Here is a 22,481-nt window from a genome sequence, read left to right on the forward strand (position 1 = left end):
GTCACAGACACCGACGTCTTGCTTCCAGACAAACTAAACACATTCTTTTCCCGCTTTGAGGATAATAAATACAGTGCCACCGATGCAGCCCGCTGCCAAGGACTGCGGGCCCTCCCTCTCCGTGGCCGACGTGAGTAAGACATTTAAACGTGTTAACCCTCGCAAGGTTGACGGCCCAGACGGCATCTCTAGCCGAGTCCTCAGAGCATGCGCAGACCAGTTGGCTTGTGTGTTTACGGACATATTCAATCTCTCCATAAGTACTGCAGAGATGCACTGCAGTACTTAATGCAGCTGGTGGCCACATCAGATACTGACTGTTACTTTTGATTTTGACCCCCCTTTGTTCAGGGACACATTATTCAATTTATGTTAGTCACATGTCTGTGGAATTTGTCTCAGTTGTTGAATCTTGTTATGTTCATACAAATATTTACACATGTTAAGTTTGCTGAGAATAACCGCAGTTGACAGTGAGAGGACGTTTCTTTTTTTGCTGAGTTTACCATATTCTACACATCTATTACATCTTGCCCATGCTGCTCGGTCATCGCTCATCCATATATTTATATGTACATGTTCTTATTCCATCCCTTTACTTAGATTTGTGTGTATTAGGTAGTTGTTGTGGAATTGTTAGATTTCTTGTTAGATATTACTGCACTGTCGGAACTAGAAATACAAGCATTTCGCTACACTCGCATTAACATCTGTTAACCATGTGTATGTGACCAATACAATTTGATTTGTGAGCCTATACCTGCTCCCATACTCTCTTTTCCTCAACCTTATTGAGGAATTATTTTCAGCATGGAGGTGGAACGTGTGTTGTTATGTGTTAATAACATTTAGACTAAGTTACCCAGCAGGCTATGCGGGAAGTGAATGGTTAAAGAATGCCTTGCATGGCTAAACATGGAGTTTTCTAGCTGAAGTATATGTTCATTAAAAGTAGTTAAACCTACGCCACGGTTTGTCATTATATAAGGAACAAACATAACAGAAGGTGTACGATTACTTTCCCCATGAGCGTGCCACCCTCCTTCTGGCCATGGATGAGGCATGTAACACCATCAATGCAGACCAATATCAAGCTTGGATTTGCCTTACCAAAAGATTTTTACCGCAATGCATGAACAATGACATTCACTTGTGGATGAGAATTTATGGCCAAATGCTCAAGACAGGCTTGATGCAAATGAATGCATGCTAAACGTTGTTTTATTTTCATTTAATTTCTTACATTTGATTACAGACAGTATATCTATGATGCAATCAGCACTTCTAAGGGCGATTTGAAACACGTATCTTGCGATTTGAAACATGTAGCTTGCATGGTTTGCTATTGGATTAACTGGTAATTACAACGACTCATTTGAAAAGATATCGTTGTGTTTTGGTGATTTAAACCAATTCTCGTTACATTTCACAATAAACTTGAGTCAATGGTGTGGTGAGATATGTTTATAATCCAAATGAACTCACAATGACAGGTTTTGAATGAGACTTGCTGCATTACAAGTGTGACCAGCTTGGAGTTTTGGATTAAGAGTTGTGAAAATAGCACCAAAGCGATTAAAAAAAACTGTAACAACATGGTCGCAGATGAGATCTATCTATGTAGATGCGCAGTTGTTCCTGCCAAAGCGTTCTATGTAGCGTAGGTGGAACCATCTGTAATCAGAGCTTTGTCAGAACTGTTGATCCATCACGTGATGACATTCTCTGTTGACTTGACACACTAAGTCTATTCGGCACCACCTGTCAATCTAATCACCACTCACACCAGCTGCAACTACCTCGTACAATAAATCAAGTACATTGTAAACTGCATGTGTTACACACTATGCTAAGACATTCAAATTATGTTTCTATGATGTAATAGCCTTGTAGCGTAGTGGTAACAATTGCTTGTGACTGGGTTCTCCACCTTTGATGTTTACCTGTTAGATACACACAAACAAAATACATCAAGATCGAACATCTGCTTTAAGAATAGCAATGCAAAAAAGCTTTTGATTGCAGCAAAATGTGTTCTAAATTAGAATAGGGAAAGTAATTCAACTTATTCTCTACAGTCAGCGGTCTACAGTTAAATCTACGGTACAATCAAGCCTATAAACTTACACTTTCAATCATGTGAGAGGATTTCAAAACAAACTCACCGTAACAAGTCACTCCAGAAGCACTCCACCACAACTGACCTTTGAGTCTAAAGGTCTGGAAATGTCAAAAGATAGACTGAGTTAATGGTCAGGAAGTGAAAGAGATGGAGGGATAATGAGAGAGAAAAAATGACATAGAAAGTGAAGTTACAGTGTCTGGTATAGAGTAGAATGGAGAATATGTACCATAGACATCCTTTAATTCACAAATGATACAACCTCTGTGGTGTGTATATTTGCACAGTATGAAGTATACATTAGCAGATAGTTAAGACCGGCTCTCACTCGTTTATTAGGGCCAGTTCTTGGGCCCTCAAGGCTTTGCGGGCGTCCCGCGCCTCGTGTTCAGCCCAGATCTTGTTGTAGCAGTGGATCAGCACCACAATCATCCACAGCTGCAGCACCACGATCAGCACGTACATCATGATCTCTGACACCACCGACAACAGCTCCCGATTGGCTAGGAAGAGGAGAGGGAGTGCTATGCAGAGATCATGAGTACTTTACTGTATACATTCATTTCATTTCTATAGAGCACATGTAGAGTTCAAGGTGAATTGGAATTATTTTAAGTAGCTGGTTAATGGCCTCATTTTTAAATTGGTAGGGATGAGGAAGTAAGAAAAGCAAATGTGGATATTTAACAGTATTTTGGGATTCATCCTATCGTCACATAAATGTGTGTTACATAAGAGACATTGTTTTTTTACTAAGAGGGAAAAGAGTGTAAATATGCAGTGTGGTCAGACTGACTGAAAAACTAGAAGGAAGAACTTCAGGAGTTTGTCACATACACAACAAAGATCATTAAAGAGAGATTGATTTAAAAAGCAATAGATCGTAGAAACATTGTTCACTGGGAGGGATCCCCATTACCTTCGGCCACCACAGTAAGCTCCATCTCCTTTTTCACTGTGATATATTCATTATCCAATGGGAGGTATGATCGTGGACTTCAGGATGATCGTGGACTTCAGGAAACAGCAGAGGGAGCAGCCCCCTATCCACATCGACGGGACAGTAGTGGAGAAGGTGGAAAGTTTTAAGTTCCTCACACATCACGGACAAACTGAAATGGTCCACCCACACAGACAGCGTGGTGAAGAAGGCGCAGCAGCGCCTCTTCAACCTCAGGAGGCTGAAGAAATTCAGCTTGTCACCAAAAACACTCACAAACTTTTACAGATGCACAATCGAGAGCATCCTGTCAGGCTGTATCAGCGCCTGGTACGGCAACTGCTCCGCCCACAACCGTAAGGCTCTCCAGAGGGTAGTGAGGTCTGCACAACGCATCACCGGGGGCAAACTACCTGCCCTCCTGGACACCTACACCACCCGATGTCACAGGAAGGCCAAAAAGATCATCAAGGACAACAACCACCCGAGCCACTGCCTGTTCACCCCGCTATCATCCAGAAGGCGAGGTCAGTACAGGTGCATCAAAGCGGGGACCAAGAGACTAAAAAACAGCTTCTATCTCAAGGCCATCAGACTGTTAAACAGCAATCATTAACATTGAGTGGCTGCTGCCAACATACTGACTCATCTCTAGCCACTTTAATAATGAAAAAATTGATGTAATAAATGTATCACTAGCCACTTTAAACAATGCCACTTTATATAATGTTTACATAGCCTACATTACTCATCTCATATGTATATACTGTACTCTATACCATCTACTGCATCTTGCCAATGCCGTTCGGCCATTGCTCATTCAGATAGTTTTATGTACATATTCTTATTCGTTCTTTTACACTTGTGTGTATAAGGTAGTTGTTGTGAAATTGTTAGGTTAGATTACTTGTTAGATATTACTGCATGGTCGGAACTAGAAGCACAAGCATTTCGCTACACTTGCATTAACATCTGCTAACCATGTGTATGTGACCAATAAAATTTGATTTGATTTGAGGTAGAGGGTGCGCTGGAAGGTGCAGCGGTAGGTGCCCGTGTCGTTAAACGTGACGTTGTGAATGAAGACGGCTCCTATCTGTACGTCCTTACTCCCCATCGTTCCCTGCCACTCTAGCCGGTCATTAAAGTCCTCATGGAGGGTGTTGGGGTGTGGGTGGTCATAGTGAAAGCTCTAAAAAGAAAGTAGAACACCCACACAGTGTTTATATACTCCCAGAGTATAAGTTATGTAATATTTCAACCATGGTATTACACATACATTCCTCTATACCAAATTGTTCCATATTGTCATTTTTAGCCTTTCTACCGTCTTGGTAGTCAAGTCACATTTTATTTACAGTGCATTTAACAAGTCTCATTACACTTTACAAAAACATTATACACTTACATAATACACACTTAATAATACACAATATATAGTACAGCTAGTCACTATGTAGTAGGCCTACTTACGTGGATGTACTCCTCCTCTCCTGTGGCTCTGAAGTGCCAGTCAACCGTGGTATAGGCCTGGACCTCCTCTCTCCTCTTACAGGAGATGCAGCCCATGAGGAAGCTCTCCCTGGCCACTGCCTCTGTCATGGAGTCCACCTCGGCACAGCCCCCATGACAATGTGGCACTTGGGTAACCAGGGGATCATGGTGCCAGAGGCAGAGTAAGAGGAGCGGGAGTTGGGGTCAGAAGAGAGAAGAGCAAAGAATTAGACAGCAGTTTGACATGAAGACGAAGTCCTCGCCCAAGATCAATGGGGTTATAAATAACAACAACACTAACATGATCAGGAACAATACATTGTATTGATCATTAGAATCATGTATAATATAATAACCAAGCTAATATTGCAATTTTTGTAGGCTACATATCATATTATAACAACAGTACACACTTGACTTTTGCATTAGGCCATATATCTTTTTGGTCTCAAATGTTTTAAGGGAAAACTTACCACAAAGACCAGGAGTGTCTATAACTGTTGTGTCATTTTTCTTCCAGAATTCTTGCCAGCAAATTAATAGAATAAAATTCACCACTTTTTTATTTTCTTTCTTTACTCCCCACAAGTTTCTTCTTACATGAAATGGAGTGAACTAATTTCCAATAGGTTGCTATGTTGTTAACTTCACTATTGTGAATCAATATTTTTCTACCTTCTTCAGGCAAGTTCTGATCTCCGCTTAATCAGAGTTGGTTTGACATTTCCAATTGATAACTGTTCAGATAAAAACGTATTGAAGTTTATGTATGATCTCTATCAATTAATCTGTGTCCATTACCTATTAATTTGCTTCAAACTACGAGAATAATAAAAATACAGAAGCTATCGATGCAGTTTTCAGCCTACACTTTAGTCTACACAGTATGAGTTCGTATTTTACGATGGTATTTTTAGACCGTGTAAATTCATGCCTGTCTTGAATGTCCAACAGTTTTAGCGCGCCAAGGTGAAAGATGAGAAGTTAAAATCAATGTACATGTCACATGCGTCGATGAAAGGTGACCAAAACGCAGCGGGTATAGTGCTCATCTTCGTGTATTTATTAAGAGAGAGTGAACACTTAAACAAAAATAACAAACGACAATCAACAGTTCTGTAAGGTACACCAACTATACAGAAAGCAACCACCCACAAACCCAAAGGAAAAAACAGGCTGCCTAAGTATGGCTTCCAATCAGAGACAAAGAAAAACACCTGCCTCTGATTGGGAACCATTTTAGGCCAAACATGGAAAAAGAAAGTGACGTCACCCGATTCAAACGCTATTAGCGCGCACCACCGCTAACTAACTAGTCATTTCACATCGGTTACATCTTCCACCAAAAATGGGGTTGAGTGTAACCGATGTGAAATGGACAGTTAGTTAGCGGTGGTGCGCACTAATAGTGTTTCAATCGGGTGACGTCACTCGCTCTGAGACCTTAAGTAGGATTTCCCCTTGCTCTGCCAGGTGTCACGGTTTTTGTGGCGCGATGGGTAACGATGCTTCGTGGGTGTCAGTTGTTAGTGTGTGCAGAGGGTTCCTGGTTCAAGCCCAGGTTGGGGCGAGGAGAGGGACGGAAGTTACACTGTTACACACGCACCATTTAAGCTTTGTCTTAACGCTAAGGTAGGCTAATGTGATTAACATGAGGTTGTAAGGTAAGTAACAAAAACTTTTCCCAGCACATAGACATATCTGATATGGGCAGGAAGCTTAAACTAATTTCAAAGATGATGGTACAAAAATACAGGTTTTTTTCTTGGTATTATCTTTTACCAGATCTAATGTTTTATATTCTCTTAAATTAATTTCACATTCCCACAAACTTCAAATCGTATCAAGAATTTGCATATCCTTGCTTCAGGTCCCGAGCTACAGGCAGTTAGATTTGGGATTTTATTTCAGGCGAAAATGGAAAAAAAAAAGGGTTCGATCCTTATGAGGTATTTAACGAGCAACCGATTCTTATTTTATCCATCAATTAAATTGTTATTTGTTTGGATTCTTTCAGTGGCCTAACGTTTTGATTGAATGGTCTGTCAATGATGGTTTTAATCTCTGAGAATAGATGGACCCTATAGGCAATAACAAAATTGCAGTTGTAATGCACATTGTCCAATTAACAGTTTGGTTATGAAGGATGATTATTTTGAGAAACATGTTGTCCACACTCTAAATGTAGAGAAAAAAATAAATAAGTATTCAGTTTAATATCACTGACCAGGAAATGTGAAATAATATCAAATTTGTTAAGCAAATGAGGCAAGAGAAAGACATGCGTATGTGTATTCAAATGTGTGCCTGTGTATAGTTTGCTTATAGGACACACATGATGCACAACTCGACAATGTTCCAGAATATCAAACCATCCGTTAATGTATTTGTCATTGTTGGCCTTTCCTATTAGTGTCAGAATTGGGATGGAAAATGAAGTTATTAAATTCTATTGTATTCTATTTCTAATAACTCCCTTGGCAAAGCTAACTTTTTTTCAACTGTCAGTCTGATGCACAGGAAGGGTTGACTCAGCATCAACAAGACGTATCAGATGTCCTCAGATATCTTTTATCAGGATTCTGAAGCTCATTCAATGCCAAATGACTTGGAAACACAAGGCTATTGCAATAGAAGGCAAGGTCAACAAAACAGATGACTGAAGGATAAAATAATGACAAAAAGACCCAAGGAGCAGATAGCCTACGAGGATCTAATAACATGCTGTTCATCACCTCTTTACCTTGTCTGTATGTACACATGTCTACCTCACATGTTTTCAAATGTATTTGTTATGTGATGAAATCTCAGCTGGTTAATGAAATGTGCTCTACTGATGTACAGTAATTTGATATGCACAGTAACAAGAGATGCAATTAATCTCTGGCAGGGAATGTCTAGGTCTTGTTTGTATGTTCTGGATGTCTAGGACATTCTCATGTGATGCAACCACACACGCGCGCGCACACACACACACGCACACACACACACACACACACACACAGGTATACTTAGGCCTTGAGGGTTGACAACTTTAAAGCTTTAAAACAAATATTGACTCATGATAAACACAGTTACAGTTGCGTATGAAACTGATGCCTGTTGATGTAGAGGGGGGGGGGGGGGGGGGGCATCCATTTGTTATGTTGCTTTCACCACTCCTGTATAGGACACACACCTCCCCTCTCTTTATTCCAAACCACACATGCTGGTGTTTTTTTATTTTTAGCCCAGATCGGGTTTCTAGTTCCCCATTCTGCGAAGGGAAGCGTTCAGCAACACATCTCTCTGTGACGTGAAGTGGTTGGCGCAGGCATAAACTCAGATTCTCGTTGAGTCGTTGGCACCATGGAACTGGAGCTGTCCAAGTGTTTATAACAGGATGTAATTACCATGAAGCGCAAAGATGTAAATCAAAGAGGGAATTCTGAAAATGCTAAGTAATTGCGACCAGTATTGGCTATTCTCCGGGATAATTGTCTTGTGAAATAGTCTGAAACTGAAGCTCGAGTGAAACTAATAAAAACCTGTGAGAGGAGCAGCTTTTACCAGCAACATTATTCAGGTATGGACGTATAATAGTGTGATAGATTTGTTTCATTTGGTTTATTTATCATATTAAATGTAACAAACGAACATACCAACGTATTTTATTGATTAGACTATTGATTTGATCTTTCTATGCATTTTACTTATAGCCCTGTAGGCCACCTGTCCCTGAAGTATCAATCATGATGTAGACATACTGTAGACTGAGCAGTCTATTTCGTCAAAAACTTTATCACACGTTTTTGAGGTAACTTCTAAGACAGCTTTACTTATTTGTCACGTTATAGCCTAGTTACACATGCACTTATACAATATAGGCCTACACAGAAACGAGGGTAAGCAGAGAGACCATATTGAATTTACTTATGTAAATGAATATTGTCATGTGCATGAACACTGTCCATGTCTCTGCCCCTGTCTAGATGCCATACACGAACATTGACCTGTTGACCATTGCACTGTCATAGTAACCTAAATATTATACCTTTATATCATACATCTTTTTCGGCTACTAAAATGATTATTATTAATTATTATTGTTATTATTATTATTATGTATTATTAGTATACAAATAGGTAACTGTATTGTGTCTGTTGTCTTTCTGATATAATGTCCAAGTGGTGAAACCAAATTCTCTTGTTCCTTGTCAATATCCCCTTCTTGCTTTCAGTCTTCTTCCAGAACAAGGTGACCTGTCCTTCGCCCAGCGCCAGCAGCCGCGAAGTATTCGACTATATGGATAAAGTATCTCTCAGCTCCGCCCGAAATTATCAGTTACAGCTCAGAGAGAGTAGCCGATAGCAGCAATGGTGGGCCAGTGTGACCTACCTCATAAAGGTGAGACCCGGCCTAATAAACCTATATTAATCCATAATACCAAGGTTGTTTCATAGTAATTTAAATATCTGTATTTAGTTGTACTTTTCCTGTGTGAAGTTTCAAGCGTGGTTAAGTCCATCATTTTGCACAACATTATTGTGACTGCACATATTTGAATCACAAGAGGGCGCAACAAGTCTATTCCTGCCCTTCTATACATTTCTATATGCATTATTGGACTTGGTTTAAACAGCTCCCATGGTATTAAGTCATTAATTGAGAGGCATTACAGAATGACAGGTTGTTGTGGGCGCTATCCATGCGATTTATATTCTAGTGTTTATCGTTGAGATTGCGTTGATTCAGTAACCTGTGGCTGAATAAAGTTTCACCGTTTTAAGCCCGCCCTACTAGGATATAGCTTCGTCTGATTCGCTTAAAGTGCTTCCCATCATCATGAGAACCCGTTATTTCTCCTCCAGCGTTCTTATCACCAGACTGCACCACAAGTTTTGGGGTTTGGGTTATAATTAAAAATGATTACGGAACAATGTATTATTATTTAGCAATATTTTAACGCATTTAGAGAAACATCAACCCAGAGTTAGATATTTTTGTTGGTCTGGAACATAATGTTACATTTTAGAAGTAGTCAGGGAATATACTAATATACATGACTGTTGATGCCCCCCTCTTCAAAGTTTTTGTTTGGCTCTGTTGAGATTCTGCTTTTCGGTTCGATCGATTTCTGTCTTGCAGAAGTTATTTAGCCAACAACTTAAGTGCTAGACACAAAAATGGGAAACATTAAAGTTTCCCATGTAAGACTCATCATCGATGTTTAAGCCAACAAGATAAAAGCACAAGAAATACCAGCAAGCAATGTAGGTAGCGTTAGCAAGCCAGTTAACGTCAGACCATCAGCCAGCAGACAACGAACCGCGTTACCCGGTGCTTAGCTAGCTGGCTTACGACGGCGTTAGTATAACTAGTTAAGGGTGTTGTTGTTGTTAGCTAGCCAACAGTTAGCTCGCTTCAACTAGGCAAATGTCAGAATAAACAATACATTGACTGCTTCTATGTTCCACCAGTAGCTAGCTACGTGTATAGCCAGAAAGTTTGGGTAGCTAACTAGCTATCTTGTCAGTCAGGTCTCTGTCGGCTAGCTGCCTGCTGTGTTGGCAGCAGGAGTGGAGGGTTTTACTTCTCAAAAGGATGCTGCTAATGGGATCCTGTGAAAAAGTGGATTTTAATATCGCTCCTCGCACAGTCGCTCGGCTTGTCTTCGAAGCCGAGCAAGATAATCGAAATGGGGGAAATTCATCAAATGGGAGGTAGGACTGAATGCAACGGTTAACCGTTTAAAGTTTGTGTTGTGCAATCAATCAAATGTATTTACAAACCCCTTTTTGCATCAGCAGATGCCTAAACCCCCAAACAGCAAGCAAATAAGATGTAGAAGCACGTTGTTGGCAACTTCCTCAGAGGCTCTGAAGATATTGAAAGCTTGGCAAGCCAGTTAGCTAGGCTAATTTTAGCTAACTAGTTACAATACTAATGTATTTTTATTGTACCGACCAAAGACTAGTTGGCTAACTAGACAGACTATTGAATACAGACTGGATACCGTTACTGTATTGAAACCCGTTTGAAGTTGTGAATATTAGCAACCCAACTGTTACCCAACAGACTTGTTGTCATCAATGCCATGATCCTATTTTACCCATGCATTTGTGTCATCATGACTTTTAAGACTGGAGCCAGGTTAGTATTGCACCTACAGAAGCATGATTTGGGGAAGTCCTTGCTGCTGATCGTTTAATGCCCACCTGAATCTCTGGTGTGTTTTATTGCTAGTTTACAAGATATGGCTGTGTGTGAAGTAAAGATGGAGAGGGTCACACGAGTATTACCATTGAGTACTCTGAGCAAACAAGAGCATGCCAAGATTTATCTTGTGCAAACAGAAGAGCAAATACACTGTAGGGCTTGGGCCTTGACTTCAACAGGTGCCTGCATTGAATTGGTCAAAAGCAGCTAGACAATATATACACACACATTATCATGTCTGACAATATGATGTATGTTCGGCATCATCAGTGCTGGCCATGACTGACTGGCTGAGATAGTTGATTTGGCTTTGTCGATTAAAATTGCTCCACCATTTCCAGGTTTCCTCATTTCAGTTTGTGACAAAACAAGCGATTTATAGTGTAGAGAATCATTGTACCATCTAAACCGCTGTGAAATATTTTTTCCATAATCAAAAAATGTTGTATTTTCAGCTGTTTTGAAGCTGGTGCACAAAACTGGGAAGCATAGAAATAGCACACATAGGATGTCTAAGAAACAGTAGATCTGTTCTGTGATTTTTGTCTGGTCGCCCAAAAAGTTACATATTGCAGCTTTAAGAATGAAAAGAAGGGATGTTAATGTGGTTGAGCTGGACCTTGAGATTTGAAGGAGGGGAGATGTTGACGTGTTGTTGGTGTTTGAGCTGATCTTTGAGATGGGATAAAGGATTGTTGTACGTATTGTATATGTTTTTTGTTTTTAAAAAGTGCTTGAATAGCTTGATCTCTCCATTTGACTCCCAAGTGCGCGCTATAATCACTTTTACTGACTTAATACCAGAAGGGAGCAAACCTACAAAATCTGTCTAACAGCAATTTCCAACCAAACAATGCATCAAAAGCAATCAGACACCACTGATATTGGACACGGAATACATAACTTCCATCGATCTGTCTCTCTGATGATCAATAATTCACAAGCAGTCTGTGTCATGCAGTACTTCCTGATGCCATTTGAGGTCAGATCACAAAACCAATCGAAATAGACACCAACATGTATCAAAGTAACTGGGATCATCTTTTGTCCAGAAACTGATTTTCTACGATGTTAGTTTTTTTTCTGTCTATTAAGGGAGAATTAGACTGTTAGCCAATACTACAGTCTCTCTTCTCCTCAGCCCCCTGCCACAGCCGGACATAGATCGTTATCTCTCCCACTGCAAGTTCAACTGTTGCTATGATGAGACCAATTGTGAAACTGCACGCCCTGTGAACTTGGCTCAAGGTAAGAGGGAGAGCAGGCACATCGAAGGAGAGACGGAGACATCGGACAGAGGGAGAGTTGCAGAAGAAGAGGAAGTGAGGAACAAACCTACAGACGACTGACAAAAAGAGGCAAAGAAGCCCTACGCACAGAGCATGAGGTGGAGAGTTGGGAAAGATTAGAGAAGAAGACTGCATTGTATTAAATTCAATGAGGGCCCCACCCTGGCTGCAACATTATTGACTAAAATTAGCGGGTGAAGCCAACGGCTGTAACCTAGTGTAGTACTGTCATGCCCTACATTACCATGGAGAATAAAACCTGCCTTCCATAATGGGATCTTTCATACTGCACCATCTGGATGTCTCTGGAAACATGAGGTACATTCACAAATGTTAGCCTAGCTGGTCTAGGACCAGTCCACAATTGATTTGTACCAAAATGCTGTGATCGGATCTCAGACCGACTTCCTCAACATCCTGACTTGGTGTCAGCATCATTCATCGGAGTGTTTTGAAGTAAAACAATTGGTCTGAAGAAGCTCTGAGAATGATGACCATGTCTGTGCTGGCCACCACCGGACCAGAAAGCGGCGGCTCCATGACCCAGCTCGTCCCCATCCCCACGCTGAACATCCTCCCCCCGTCCTCAGACACCGATGCCTGGTCTCGCTCTCCCAGCCCTCGGCCTCCCCGCCGCCACCGGTGCTCCCGCCCCCACCGGAGCAGAGCCCGGACCAAGAAGAGGAGCGATGGAGAACAAGAGGAGTCACCCAAACCCCGGTGGGACGGCACTGAGGAGGAGGGGAGGGTGAAGGGGAGCGCTGCCCAAAGAAGCCCCTCACTTCTCCCTTCAGCCCTCTTGCCCCCCCACGTGGATGACGCGGTCCTGGGCCCTTCCCTGGACCTCTTGCTACCCCCGTCGTCTCGCACCTCCTGGTCATGTAGCTCGTCTCCCGGCCGGCGTTCACGCTGGTCCCTCAGGAGTCTGCTCAGCAGGGAGTCTGACTGGGACAGCTGCAGGTCAGTGCTCTGCGCTCTATCTCTCTCCTCTCTAGGACAGGCAGGCAGCCAGAGGCCTCAGGTTCCCTGCAGACTCCCTTCAGAACCCCCTCAAGGCCCTCCCATCTAGGGATGGGCTCAGTTATCTGCTAGCTGCAGGACTTTGGTTCATGGCCTAGTCATGTACTGAATCAGGAAACTGTAACTTAAGGCACTTAGTGCATTTTATGTCTAAGCATTAGGCTAAATGATCATTCACATGCAACATACTTCACTGATATTACATTAGATAAGATGAGACTATGTTGTCACAGATAAAAGATGTCACTGTTGTTTGACAGCGACTGGAGTTTTCTGTAATGGCACACCACAAGCCAACTATTTGGAAAGGGCACAGCAGACAGGGCTTATTGGTTAAGCACTAAAACCGCGGAGGGCAGATTATGCTGTTAAAGTCCTGGTGAACTCCAATCTGGGTTATATCACAGTTTGATTTTCTCAGGCAGGCAGAGGAACATGTTCATCATGCTCTTATAGTATTTCAGAGAACAAAACCATTAGCCCATGTCACAATATTAAAGGTGCTTCCTCACAATAATTGAAGTAAGCCTGCATCTTAAATTCTATTCTAGAGAAATTGTAACATTTTGAGAGAGGAAGAGAAATAAGCATATGAAGACAAAGGCATGAGGCTGAAAAGAGAGTAGGCTAAATGAAATGTTAGGGAAAACGAGAGGTCTATCTGTTGTAGCTGAGAGAGAGAGAGACCTCCGCTTGGTCAGTCACAAGGAGCAGGGAGGTGGGTTTGTGTGCACCGCTCATCCTGCTTAGAATGCATGACATCACCGCCGGCCAATAGGAGCCCACGCTTCGTCTGATGATGTCACCTCCGTCCAATGGGAGGGGGTGCTGCATAGCCCGCAGTGTCCTCGGTGGGCCTGTTAAAGAGCCATCCAGGCAGGCAGAGCGTGTTCCTCTCTCCGCTCCATATGAACAGCTGTGCCCTTGTCCTGTTCATTTACCAACCAGTTTTATTGACCCAGTTTTTGTTTTGTTGAATGAAACATATTACTTAGATAGACCTCTGACATTATTTTACAGCTCCTTAATGATACTGCCTGTATTTTCTATGTAAGGTGGTTAAATCTATATTAATTAGTTGAAACAATAACAAAGCGGCCACCCCGCGTCTGTTTTGGTAAAAAGCTAAGGGATGGGCCTGGATAAATGTAACCACTTTGAAATTCATAGACCGAGCTATGGATATAAGGACTGACCATCAATGCTGTCAAAATAATCGTTTTTGCTTTTACATTGTTTACAGTAAAAAAATGTGGTACGCCAGTTGAACTAAGCTCATAAGTTATCGTCAAGAATCAATGGCTATATATAATTAATTCAATGCTTAATCGATGATTTCATTGATCATTGAATCATTCATTCAGAAATTAAGTTTAAAAAATGGATGTAGCAACTAAGGATTCCAGTTTTAAGCAAGGGCTTTGTTTATCTACAGTACACACATCATACTTATCTATGCACTTCTCCCGTTGTCTGAATGTTGCCATTGTCAAATGATATACCACTGTTTGACAATGCATTAGGTTCTGAGTGAATCCTTTTCTAGATGCAGTCAGAGCATCAGGCAGGTAATACAGTGAGAAACGAGAGTGCTGGTGGTATTCATATATAAAACAGGAAAGGCCATGGCTGTGAATGATAAAGTCATCTTGTCATCAACACTTCATTGATCAAGTTGTTGTGAAATCCAGGCATTTTCTGTTTCGTTCCGGTGTTTTGTAACACCAGCCGACCGTCTCTGATGTTTGAGACGACACGTGAAATTATTAGGCCTGAGACTATTTGGACTCGTTCCCATTTAGCCTGGACGCGTTAATACAATGAGGCACAGTATTCTTATATCATTAAAACACTAGTCAGTTCATTTCATGTCTTTGGTTACCATTGTTTTTGTCCTGTTGCATGAAATAAACCCACAGTGTAGATGAGAATAATTGACCATTTGACAGCCACACCCTGACGAGAACGGATGATTAAGGCCAATGAAGGCGTTTTAGATATGGTTAGGCTAATGACTTCTGCGTGGTCGCTGTGGGGGTCTCAACAGACGGCTGATTTCCATGGGGATCTGAATAACGATTTGCATTGGAAGAACATGGAAGGATTCCAATGCAAATAATGAGTTTTAATACAGTCGAGTATTCTGGGGTGTTTTAGTTGATTTGAATGAGAGGCCAACAACTCGTGTGCGAAGCAGTCTGACGTGGAGAAATGCGAGATATGTTATGCCAGGCATGTTCCTACAAGATGCTGTGTAGCCACATCTCCCAGTCATTCTATTGTAGAGACTTGGTAGTTAGGCTAAATATTAGCCTTAGTCTACTAAGGTGATATTACCTCTGCCTTAAACCTCAGATAGGCTACATAGTCTATAGGCTCCTTTTGGCTGACTCCAACACTTTGTTGGTTGGGGACAGCTGTGTTGTGTGTTTTATCTATAAGAGATCAAGTTGGATTCCTCAAAAAGCACCTTTCCGTGGTGATCAAACCTCAGTCACTTGCGCAACACTGAACGCACAACACTGACCGCACAACTGTCTAAGCAGTAGCAGAATTGTAGTCTGAGCGACGGCGCGGCAACCTCTTCCAATATAAGGCTAGTAAACGGCCTTGCAAGTAGCCAACAGTTCTGTGTTAGGCTGTCAGGTCTCAACACCACAGTCATGAAATCAGTTAACATCTTAAAGATTGCACTTCCTTTGGCGGTTTAACAGAGTGTTCATGTAAGACCAACATGACGTGTACCATGTCTCCATAACCTGTTAGGTGACAGTAATATGGTGGGTGGGGGAGGGGTTCATCTTTCCTCCAGCTCCACCACTGTTGAATGCACACTTGGTGCTGAACAACTAAAAGCATCACATTTAAAAAGTAGGTTAGGCATATGTTCTTTATCCTTGGGCTGTTTTTTTTTGCGAACAGGTCATCAAACATTACTTGCAGACTGGGGTTAAATTAACTGAGGTGAAGGGAAAACAACTATCTTGTACATGTCCTCCCTGTCTGTTAAGGCCTGACCTGCTTGGCAGACGGATATCTAATTGAGTAATTGGCGTTGACCCCCCCCCCACCTCTCCAATTCACCTCTCTGCTGGCCACATAATCCCATTTGATAATCCACCGACACACAAAAACAACTGCAGATCAATTGTCTGCAGGCCAAGCCATTGTGTCTCTCTGTAGCCTATATTTGAGGTGTTTGGTGTCGCCCCCAGTTCATCATATTTCTGTTTGGATTAACGTTGACTAATTGAGTTTTGCTTCAGGTCTCCCACTCAGCAGAAGGCTGCCTCAGCCATTTTTTTTCTGCTAGATAGTTTGGAACGGTGCCTCACCTGAAAATGTGCTGAGCACAGGCCTAAAACACCACTCAGCTAATTAGCCCAACGAACATTGATCTCTCCCCATTGACGTTGTGCAACCACTGCTCTCTGGTAATAAGTGACTTTCTGTTGAATGTGCCGGGGACCAGATTCTTCTCCACTCTTTATTTTTCTCTCTCTGTCTAAGCATGTTCTTGTTCTTTCTCTTGCTCCCTTCTTCATCCCCGCCTGCCCTATGAATGGAAGAGATTACAGTAGGCACTCCTGTACCTCAGAAAAGCAGATTACAGAGAGAGGGAGGGAGCGCGCAAGAGAAGGGGGGGGGATCTGCATAGCATGGATTATGATGTATTCTACTCAGTGGGTCTCTAATCCAGAGATGGACAGAGCGATTGTGGGTTGAACGACTGGGTGGGCTTCGGTCAGGATAATTACAGTCGGTGTGATAAACCATGTTAGCAAACGGCTGTGATATTTTATTACACCATGTTAGGCCTATATTTATATAATCTGTCTACAACTGGCCCTAATTCATGTTTGCATTTACTCTTTCATAACCTTTCCCAGTACTGTCTTTATATTGATTTTAAAATAACTCAAGTCTTCTAAAAACCTATTTTATTTGAATCCCCCAGTTCAACGCTACACTCGTAGAAAAAAAAAAGGTTCCAAAATGGTTCTTTGGCTGTCCAGGTAAAACTCTTTTGGGTTCCATGTAGAATCCTCTGCGGGAAGGGTTCTACATGGAACCAAAAGGGTTATACCTACAAGGGTTCTCTGAAGAACCCTTTTAGGTTCTAGATGGCACCTAGTTATTTTTTTTTCTTCCCAAGAGTGCACTGCTACTATACATCCGTGCATGGCCTCTTGTGCCTGTGCCTCCACCTCCCCCCTCTCTCTGCTGCCTGTGTGTTCAGTACGGATTACTTATGGGCGCAGCTTGTCAACGCTAGTTTGCCCAGACACGGAGTAGGAGACTGGTTGAGGTCGCGCTACCTGCCTGGATGCGAGGGAAGGATGTTGGTGATGGGGAAGTGAAACAGGTCGCACATGAAGTGCTCTTTTCTATTCGGGGACCCCTGTGCGTTTTTATATCCGACAAAACAGACATCGGGATGGACAGTGTAGCGTCGGCTGGCTCGGCGCAGTGCACACAGGACCGGTGCCCTAGTGATACAGATACTATGAAGCAGCGTGTGGACATCACGTCCAAATTTAAAACACCTCATGACATGGAGTAAGTGGCAAAATGATTATTTACGTAATGGGGCTGTCTGCCCTCCAAATGGAAAAATTTCGCCTGTTTGTCCTCGTATTTAAATGCATTTCATAAAGGTGTAGGCTGCACTCGTATCCATGTGGTTGGGAAACTGGGAGGTCAGTGATTGCCTGTTTGAAAGATGGGCTGGTAGAAAGGATATGAACGTCGTTTGATTCGAATGGCCATTTCGGCACCGTGTCTGCTGTAATTGTGCGTCTATAGCAGTCTGAAATCAGCGACCTAATTTGGCTAATTTCTGACAGCATCTGTTATTGTGCTTGTATAACTCATACTTCCCTAGACAGTGCGATTTCACGGAGTTACATTCTAACCATGTCGTTGTTTACGTTCTGTTGTCTGACGGGCGCTGTGAATGGCGGTGGCGTTGATTTTGCGCCTGACTGTCATGTGCTTGGATGAAAGTCGTCTTCTGAAAACAGCTCTAAACAAAATATATGCAATATTGTGGTAGTTCCATTTGACAGTCGTTTGCATCTCTACATTGCATGATTTGTGATTTAGTTTGTAAACTCACTGACAGATTGATGCTGTCCGGGTCGGTCACACCAGTGACGTTTTGAAGGGTCACACCCCATATAATTAGAATACCAGAAAAGACATGAACCTTCTTATGATAAGATAAACTTAAACCATTTTGGTCAGGGGGTTGGGTCAACCATGGCTTGCCATTTCTGTGATAAGATATTATTTAAAATAAGGAATTTGAAGGATTGATCTGCACTGTATGTTAGCTAGCTAGCCAGTCAGCCTTTTTTTTAGAGGAATGATTCCATTCATTTGTCAAGTCAACTGCCAATATTGTAACATCCCATTCACACAGTGCAATCAATCCACAGCCATACACTGTCTGAAATCAGTTGATGATAGGATTTAGACAAGTTGTAAATGTAACAAGTAGGCCTACTGATATTGTATCATATAATAGCACTCTCAGCTTTCCAGGAAAACACACATTTCTACATTTATGTTCTGTTTGTATATATTTTAGAGGCGATTTATACAAAAAATGTGCATAAAACCTTTTATAAACGAATTATATGACAATTCTCACACAATTTCTGATATCACATACCTTTTTATTTTCCTGCATAAGGAAAATTAGGATTATGCCTCTACTGCCATTAATTCCAATTAGACTGGTTTGGAATTCTCCCTGACCAATATGGCTGCCATTTTCCATTCTGGAACTTTGTGTTCAATTATATATCTCCTCTAGTAATTTAGTAGGATCTCTATGGGACACTGTCCCAGACTGAACACAACAACAAGCCTATTAGTGTAGGTGGGTAGGCCTGTATGCGGTTATAATTAGCCCTACTGTACTTTGACTGTGCGCACAATTTAGTTGCAATGATGTCACTGAATCCTCACCCACCTGTACTGTACTGCAGGGTTTCCCAAACTTGGTCTCCCCCCCCCCAGCACTACACAGCTGATTCAAATAATCAACGCTTGATGATGAGTTGGTTATTTGAATCAGCTGTGTAGTGCTAGGGCTAAAACCAAAACGTGCACCCAGGGTGGGCCCCAGGACTGAGTTTGGGGAAACTGTACTGTACATGGATAAAGTGCTTTGAGATCATTTCTGAATGCACAAATCTGGCAGCAGGCATCACCCCAAGTGTTGGCTCATTCCTATGATTTCATTATTCAGAATCACAGCTACTATTGGGTTTTTTCTTCACAAGGGGGCTGTTACCTTGGCGATAATGCTGATATTAACCCCTACTCCCCCCCCCCCCCCCCCCCACCTTTGGTCACCACGACAACCGGCAATTGGACTAGTGTGGTTTCAATGCATTTTGGCAGTAATGAGAGAAGAGTTGGAGGACAGAGCCGAGGAAAGGGAAGGGAGACTGCAAGGGAGAAGGGGAAGCTGACTGAACTGAGACTACGGATAGAAAAAAAAACACTGGGGGGGAAAAGAAGAGGGGAACACTGAAGAGAGAGAGAGAGAGAGGAGAGAGAGAGAGAGAGAGATGGGGTGACCAATATGATCTAGAGGTTGGTGTATAAATGCTTGTGGCTGTATACAGTGGAGTGATTACTCAGTGTCGGTGTGTGGGCTATGAGTTATTGTTTGAGAATAACAAAATTATCAAATGAGCTCACACAAGTAGACCACAGTGTCCGTTGAAAGAGACTGTTTTTGTGTGTTAATAGCTCGTTAGTACGATATGATTCTGAGAGTCAAAACAGAAGGCGGTTGTCAGTTTTCACCGAACTGCAAATGAAGCGCAAGTCTGCAACCATGGAAACTTTTTTATGATGGCATCAATATAGCCATTTTTACGGGGCCATGACCTGAACTCTGAACATGAGATGCACATATTATGACAGCAATATAGGTTTGACCTTGTCTTTGAGTTCAGAATGTCTGCTTTCACTAGAAGGAAGACAACAGGTGTGTAGTATGCTTACACAACCATGCTACCTTGATAAAAGTGCTCTTAATAAAAACCTCCATTGAATATTTTCTGCCCTAATGTGTTTCTCATGTAGGCGTATTCATTCTTGCTCAAGTGCCTTGGAAATAAGATCAATTGAGCAACAGCCCCCACCTACTGTACTATTACCAAGCTGTGCTTCTTTTCATTTATGTTGATGGTAGAGGAAGGATCCACAAGGTTCATACCACTGCACTGCCACAGGTAGGATATCTAGGCTATATAGGAATGGACAGTGTCTGACCGCTCTAATTGCCACCAATCAGTTGGGAGAAAGGTTAGAGTTAGTGGTTGGTGATTGTGTGTTTTTAGCTAAATACAAAAGCACAGTTCTTCCATCCTTTCCGGCATGGCCAGATGGGCTTAACTACTTACATCTTTGGCCACTGAAATCTTGAGGATGACATGAATATGAATGTCTGTACTCTTTCCCTTAGCCTACCACTAATCTCTTCTATCTCTCTCTCTTTAGTACCGCCAGTAACTCTCCGCGCAGCACCCCTGGCAGCTCCCCCTCTCTGCGCCGCCGGGTGCTGGGGGGTAGTGGTGGGGGCGGAAGCAGGACCAGTGACGCGGAGGGTGGCCCGGGGGAGCGCAGCGGGGAAAGGAGAGGTTCGGACAGCCCCCTGCTCTCCTCCTCCTCTGCCGCCGCCTCCGCTTACCCAATCGCCTCGCGCCATTTCAGCCGCAATGCCAAGGTAACGGTGCCCCGTCTCATGCCACTCTCTCATTTTGTTATGTCAACAATATACCGGGGCCATATTCCGTAGGAAAAGGAGGTGGAGCGTTGCAGATAGAAATGTCATGAATAGAGCTGACGTGATTCCTTTGTCTACATGTCGGAGAGGCATTTGTGTATTTCTATACTATATTTCTATCTGAACATTCCACAACTATGTGCCCTGCTGAACACAGCCCTGCTTAATGTAGAGATAAGGACACACATGACAACACAGGGACACAGCCACGCAGTCAGTAGTCATTGGCCGTGTGAGAATACCCATAATTGTGTTGTAAATAGTAGCCATTTTGGGTAGGTGAAAAAAGTAACTTTTTTAATAGTATGTGAAATGTGGTGCTTTAAATGTCAGGATGTCATACTCATTTCGGCATTTAATGAAATAGAATTTGCTGAACACGTGTGGAAGAGAATAGTCTTTCGAGACCCAAGTGTGTCTGACAACAGCTGATAATCAGCTGATGGGACGTGCTGTACCAAAATTGAATGAATGAAGGGAGTAAAAGCAATTGCCATAGGATGATACATTCTCCGTAGGATGCCTAGTATGCTGATATTTGTTGCTTACTGCATTTTGTTTTCACGAAACAGTACGTTCTAAATAGTATGTGGTACGATTAGTACACAGTATGGAATTTAAGTAATGGCGTCAGCATGCTTCAGTTCGGCTGGCGCCTAGCTGAACTCGTCTAACCAAATGACTGTGCTTGCACACTCACTTAAAGACCTTAGCTGGAAAAACTAGAAAAAGCAGCAATAGTACTGTTTGTCCATTTTGACACACCATAGCCAGTATAAACTTCTTCAAAATAGTCAGAATTAATCTAAAATAACTCAAGAAATCTGTCATTAATTTTGACCTTTTTGCAGAGGAGATCTGTCGCACACTTTGACATCTAACTAAAATGTTTGCTGTAGTATTTCTTAATGAAAAAATGTGCACCAAATGTCATTGAATGACAGACTTTATTGAAGAATCCCTACTGTTGACCAATCACCGGCGAAGGGGCGTAGACTTCGCCTTGCCTCCAGAAAAAATGTTGTGAGCCCGACCAGCCGAAGTCCCCTGAAAAATAACTCACGAATTCCAAAACGAACAAAAACGTCACAAAATGTCATAATATATGCAGGAACTCTTGCGAACTGTTTCGGCTGGGAAGCCTTAAGTAGTAGACAAGCCAGATTTTGGACACGGCCAGTGTTAAATGGAATTGGAATAGATTGACTGTGGGCATATTGTCAATGCATGAATCATGGGCTACAAGCCAAACGCTAAAGGCTCAGTGCAGTCAAAAACATGAGTTTTGGAAAAATATTGTGAAATTTAGAAAATTCTGATAATGTCATTTTAGTGTAAGAGCTGTTTGAAAATACCATCTGGCATTTCAACCTGTTTTGGTGGGATGGAGTTCCAAACCTCTAACAATAACAGCTAGTTTTCAGTTTTTCCCTCCCCACTCCCAGAAAGTCTTAGCAAATATCTTGCTTAAGGAATTGCTCTTTGCTAAGAAGCCATTTTGTTTATTTTTGACCATTTTGATTGTTTTTAATCACAGTAAGGTACATCATTTTTACACAGAAATGATTTAATATTAAGATTAAAAACGGCTGCATTAGACCTTTTTA

At 42.0% G+C, this 22,481-nt stretch overlaps 2 protein-coding genes across 6 annotated transcripts in view; one reads left to right on the top strand and one right to left on the bottom strand.

The window, feature by feature from the left end:
* Positions 1-2,446: 2,446 nt before the first annotated feature.
* Positions 2,447-4,664, bottom strand: LOC106581681 (sodium channel regulatory subunit beta-1-like). Its single transcript, XM_082969263.1, has 3 exons — positions 4,536-4,664; positions 4,092-4,254; positions 2,447-2,625 (listed from the first exon to the last, which is right to left on the bottom strand). Exons 1-3 carry the CDS (start codon positions 4,662-4,664, stop codon positions 2,447-2,449), a joined length of 471 nt encoding a protein of 156 aa, XP_082825389.1.
* Positions 4,665-7,790: 3,126 nt separating this feature from the next.
* Positions 7,791-22,481, top strand: part of LOC106582397 (protein Aster-A) — a 37,040-nt gene continuing 22,349 nt past the window's right edge. The window contains exons 1-5 of one of the 5 annotated variants that reach the window (XM_082962739.1): positions 7,791-8,121; positions 8,255-8,352; positions 8,777-8,943; positions 11,897-13,004; positions 20,589-20,814. In XM_082962739.1, the coding sequence (XP_082818865.1) occupies positions 12,532-13,004; positions 20,589-20,814 (699 nt within the window). In that variant the 5' untranslated portion in view covers positions 7,791-8,121; positions 8,255-8,352; positions 8,777-8,943; positions 11,897-12,531. Of the gene's footprint in view, positions 8,122-8,254; positions 8,353-8,776; positions 8,944-9,130; positions 10,260-11,896; positions 13,005-16,186; positions 17,625-20,588; positions 20,815-22,481 lie in introns of those variants that run through there. The other 4 variants (XM_082962734.1, XM_014165501.3, XM_082962745.1 and 1 more) reach the window with 4 other exon arrangements.

The sequence above is a fragment of the Salmo salar genome, chromosome 02 (genome assembly GCF_965601325.2).
Source record: "Salmo salar chromosome 02, fSalSal1, whole genome shotgun sequence".
NCBI lineage: Eukaryota > Metazoa > Chordata > Actinopteri > Salmoniformes > Salmonidae > Salmo > Salmo salar.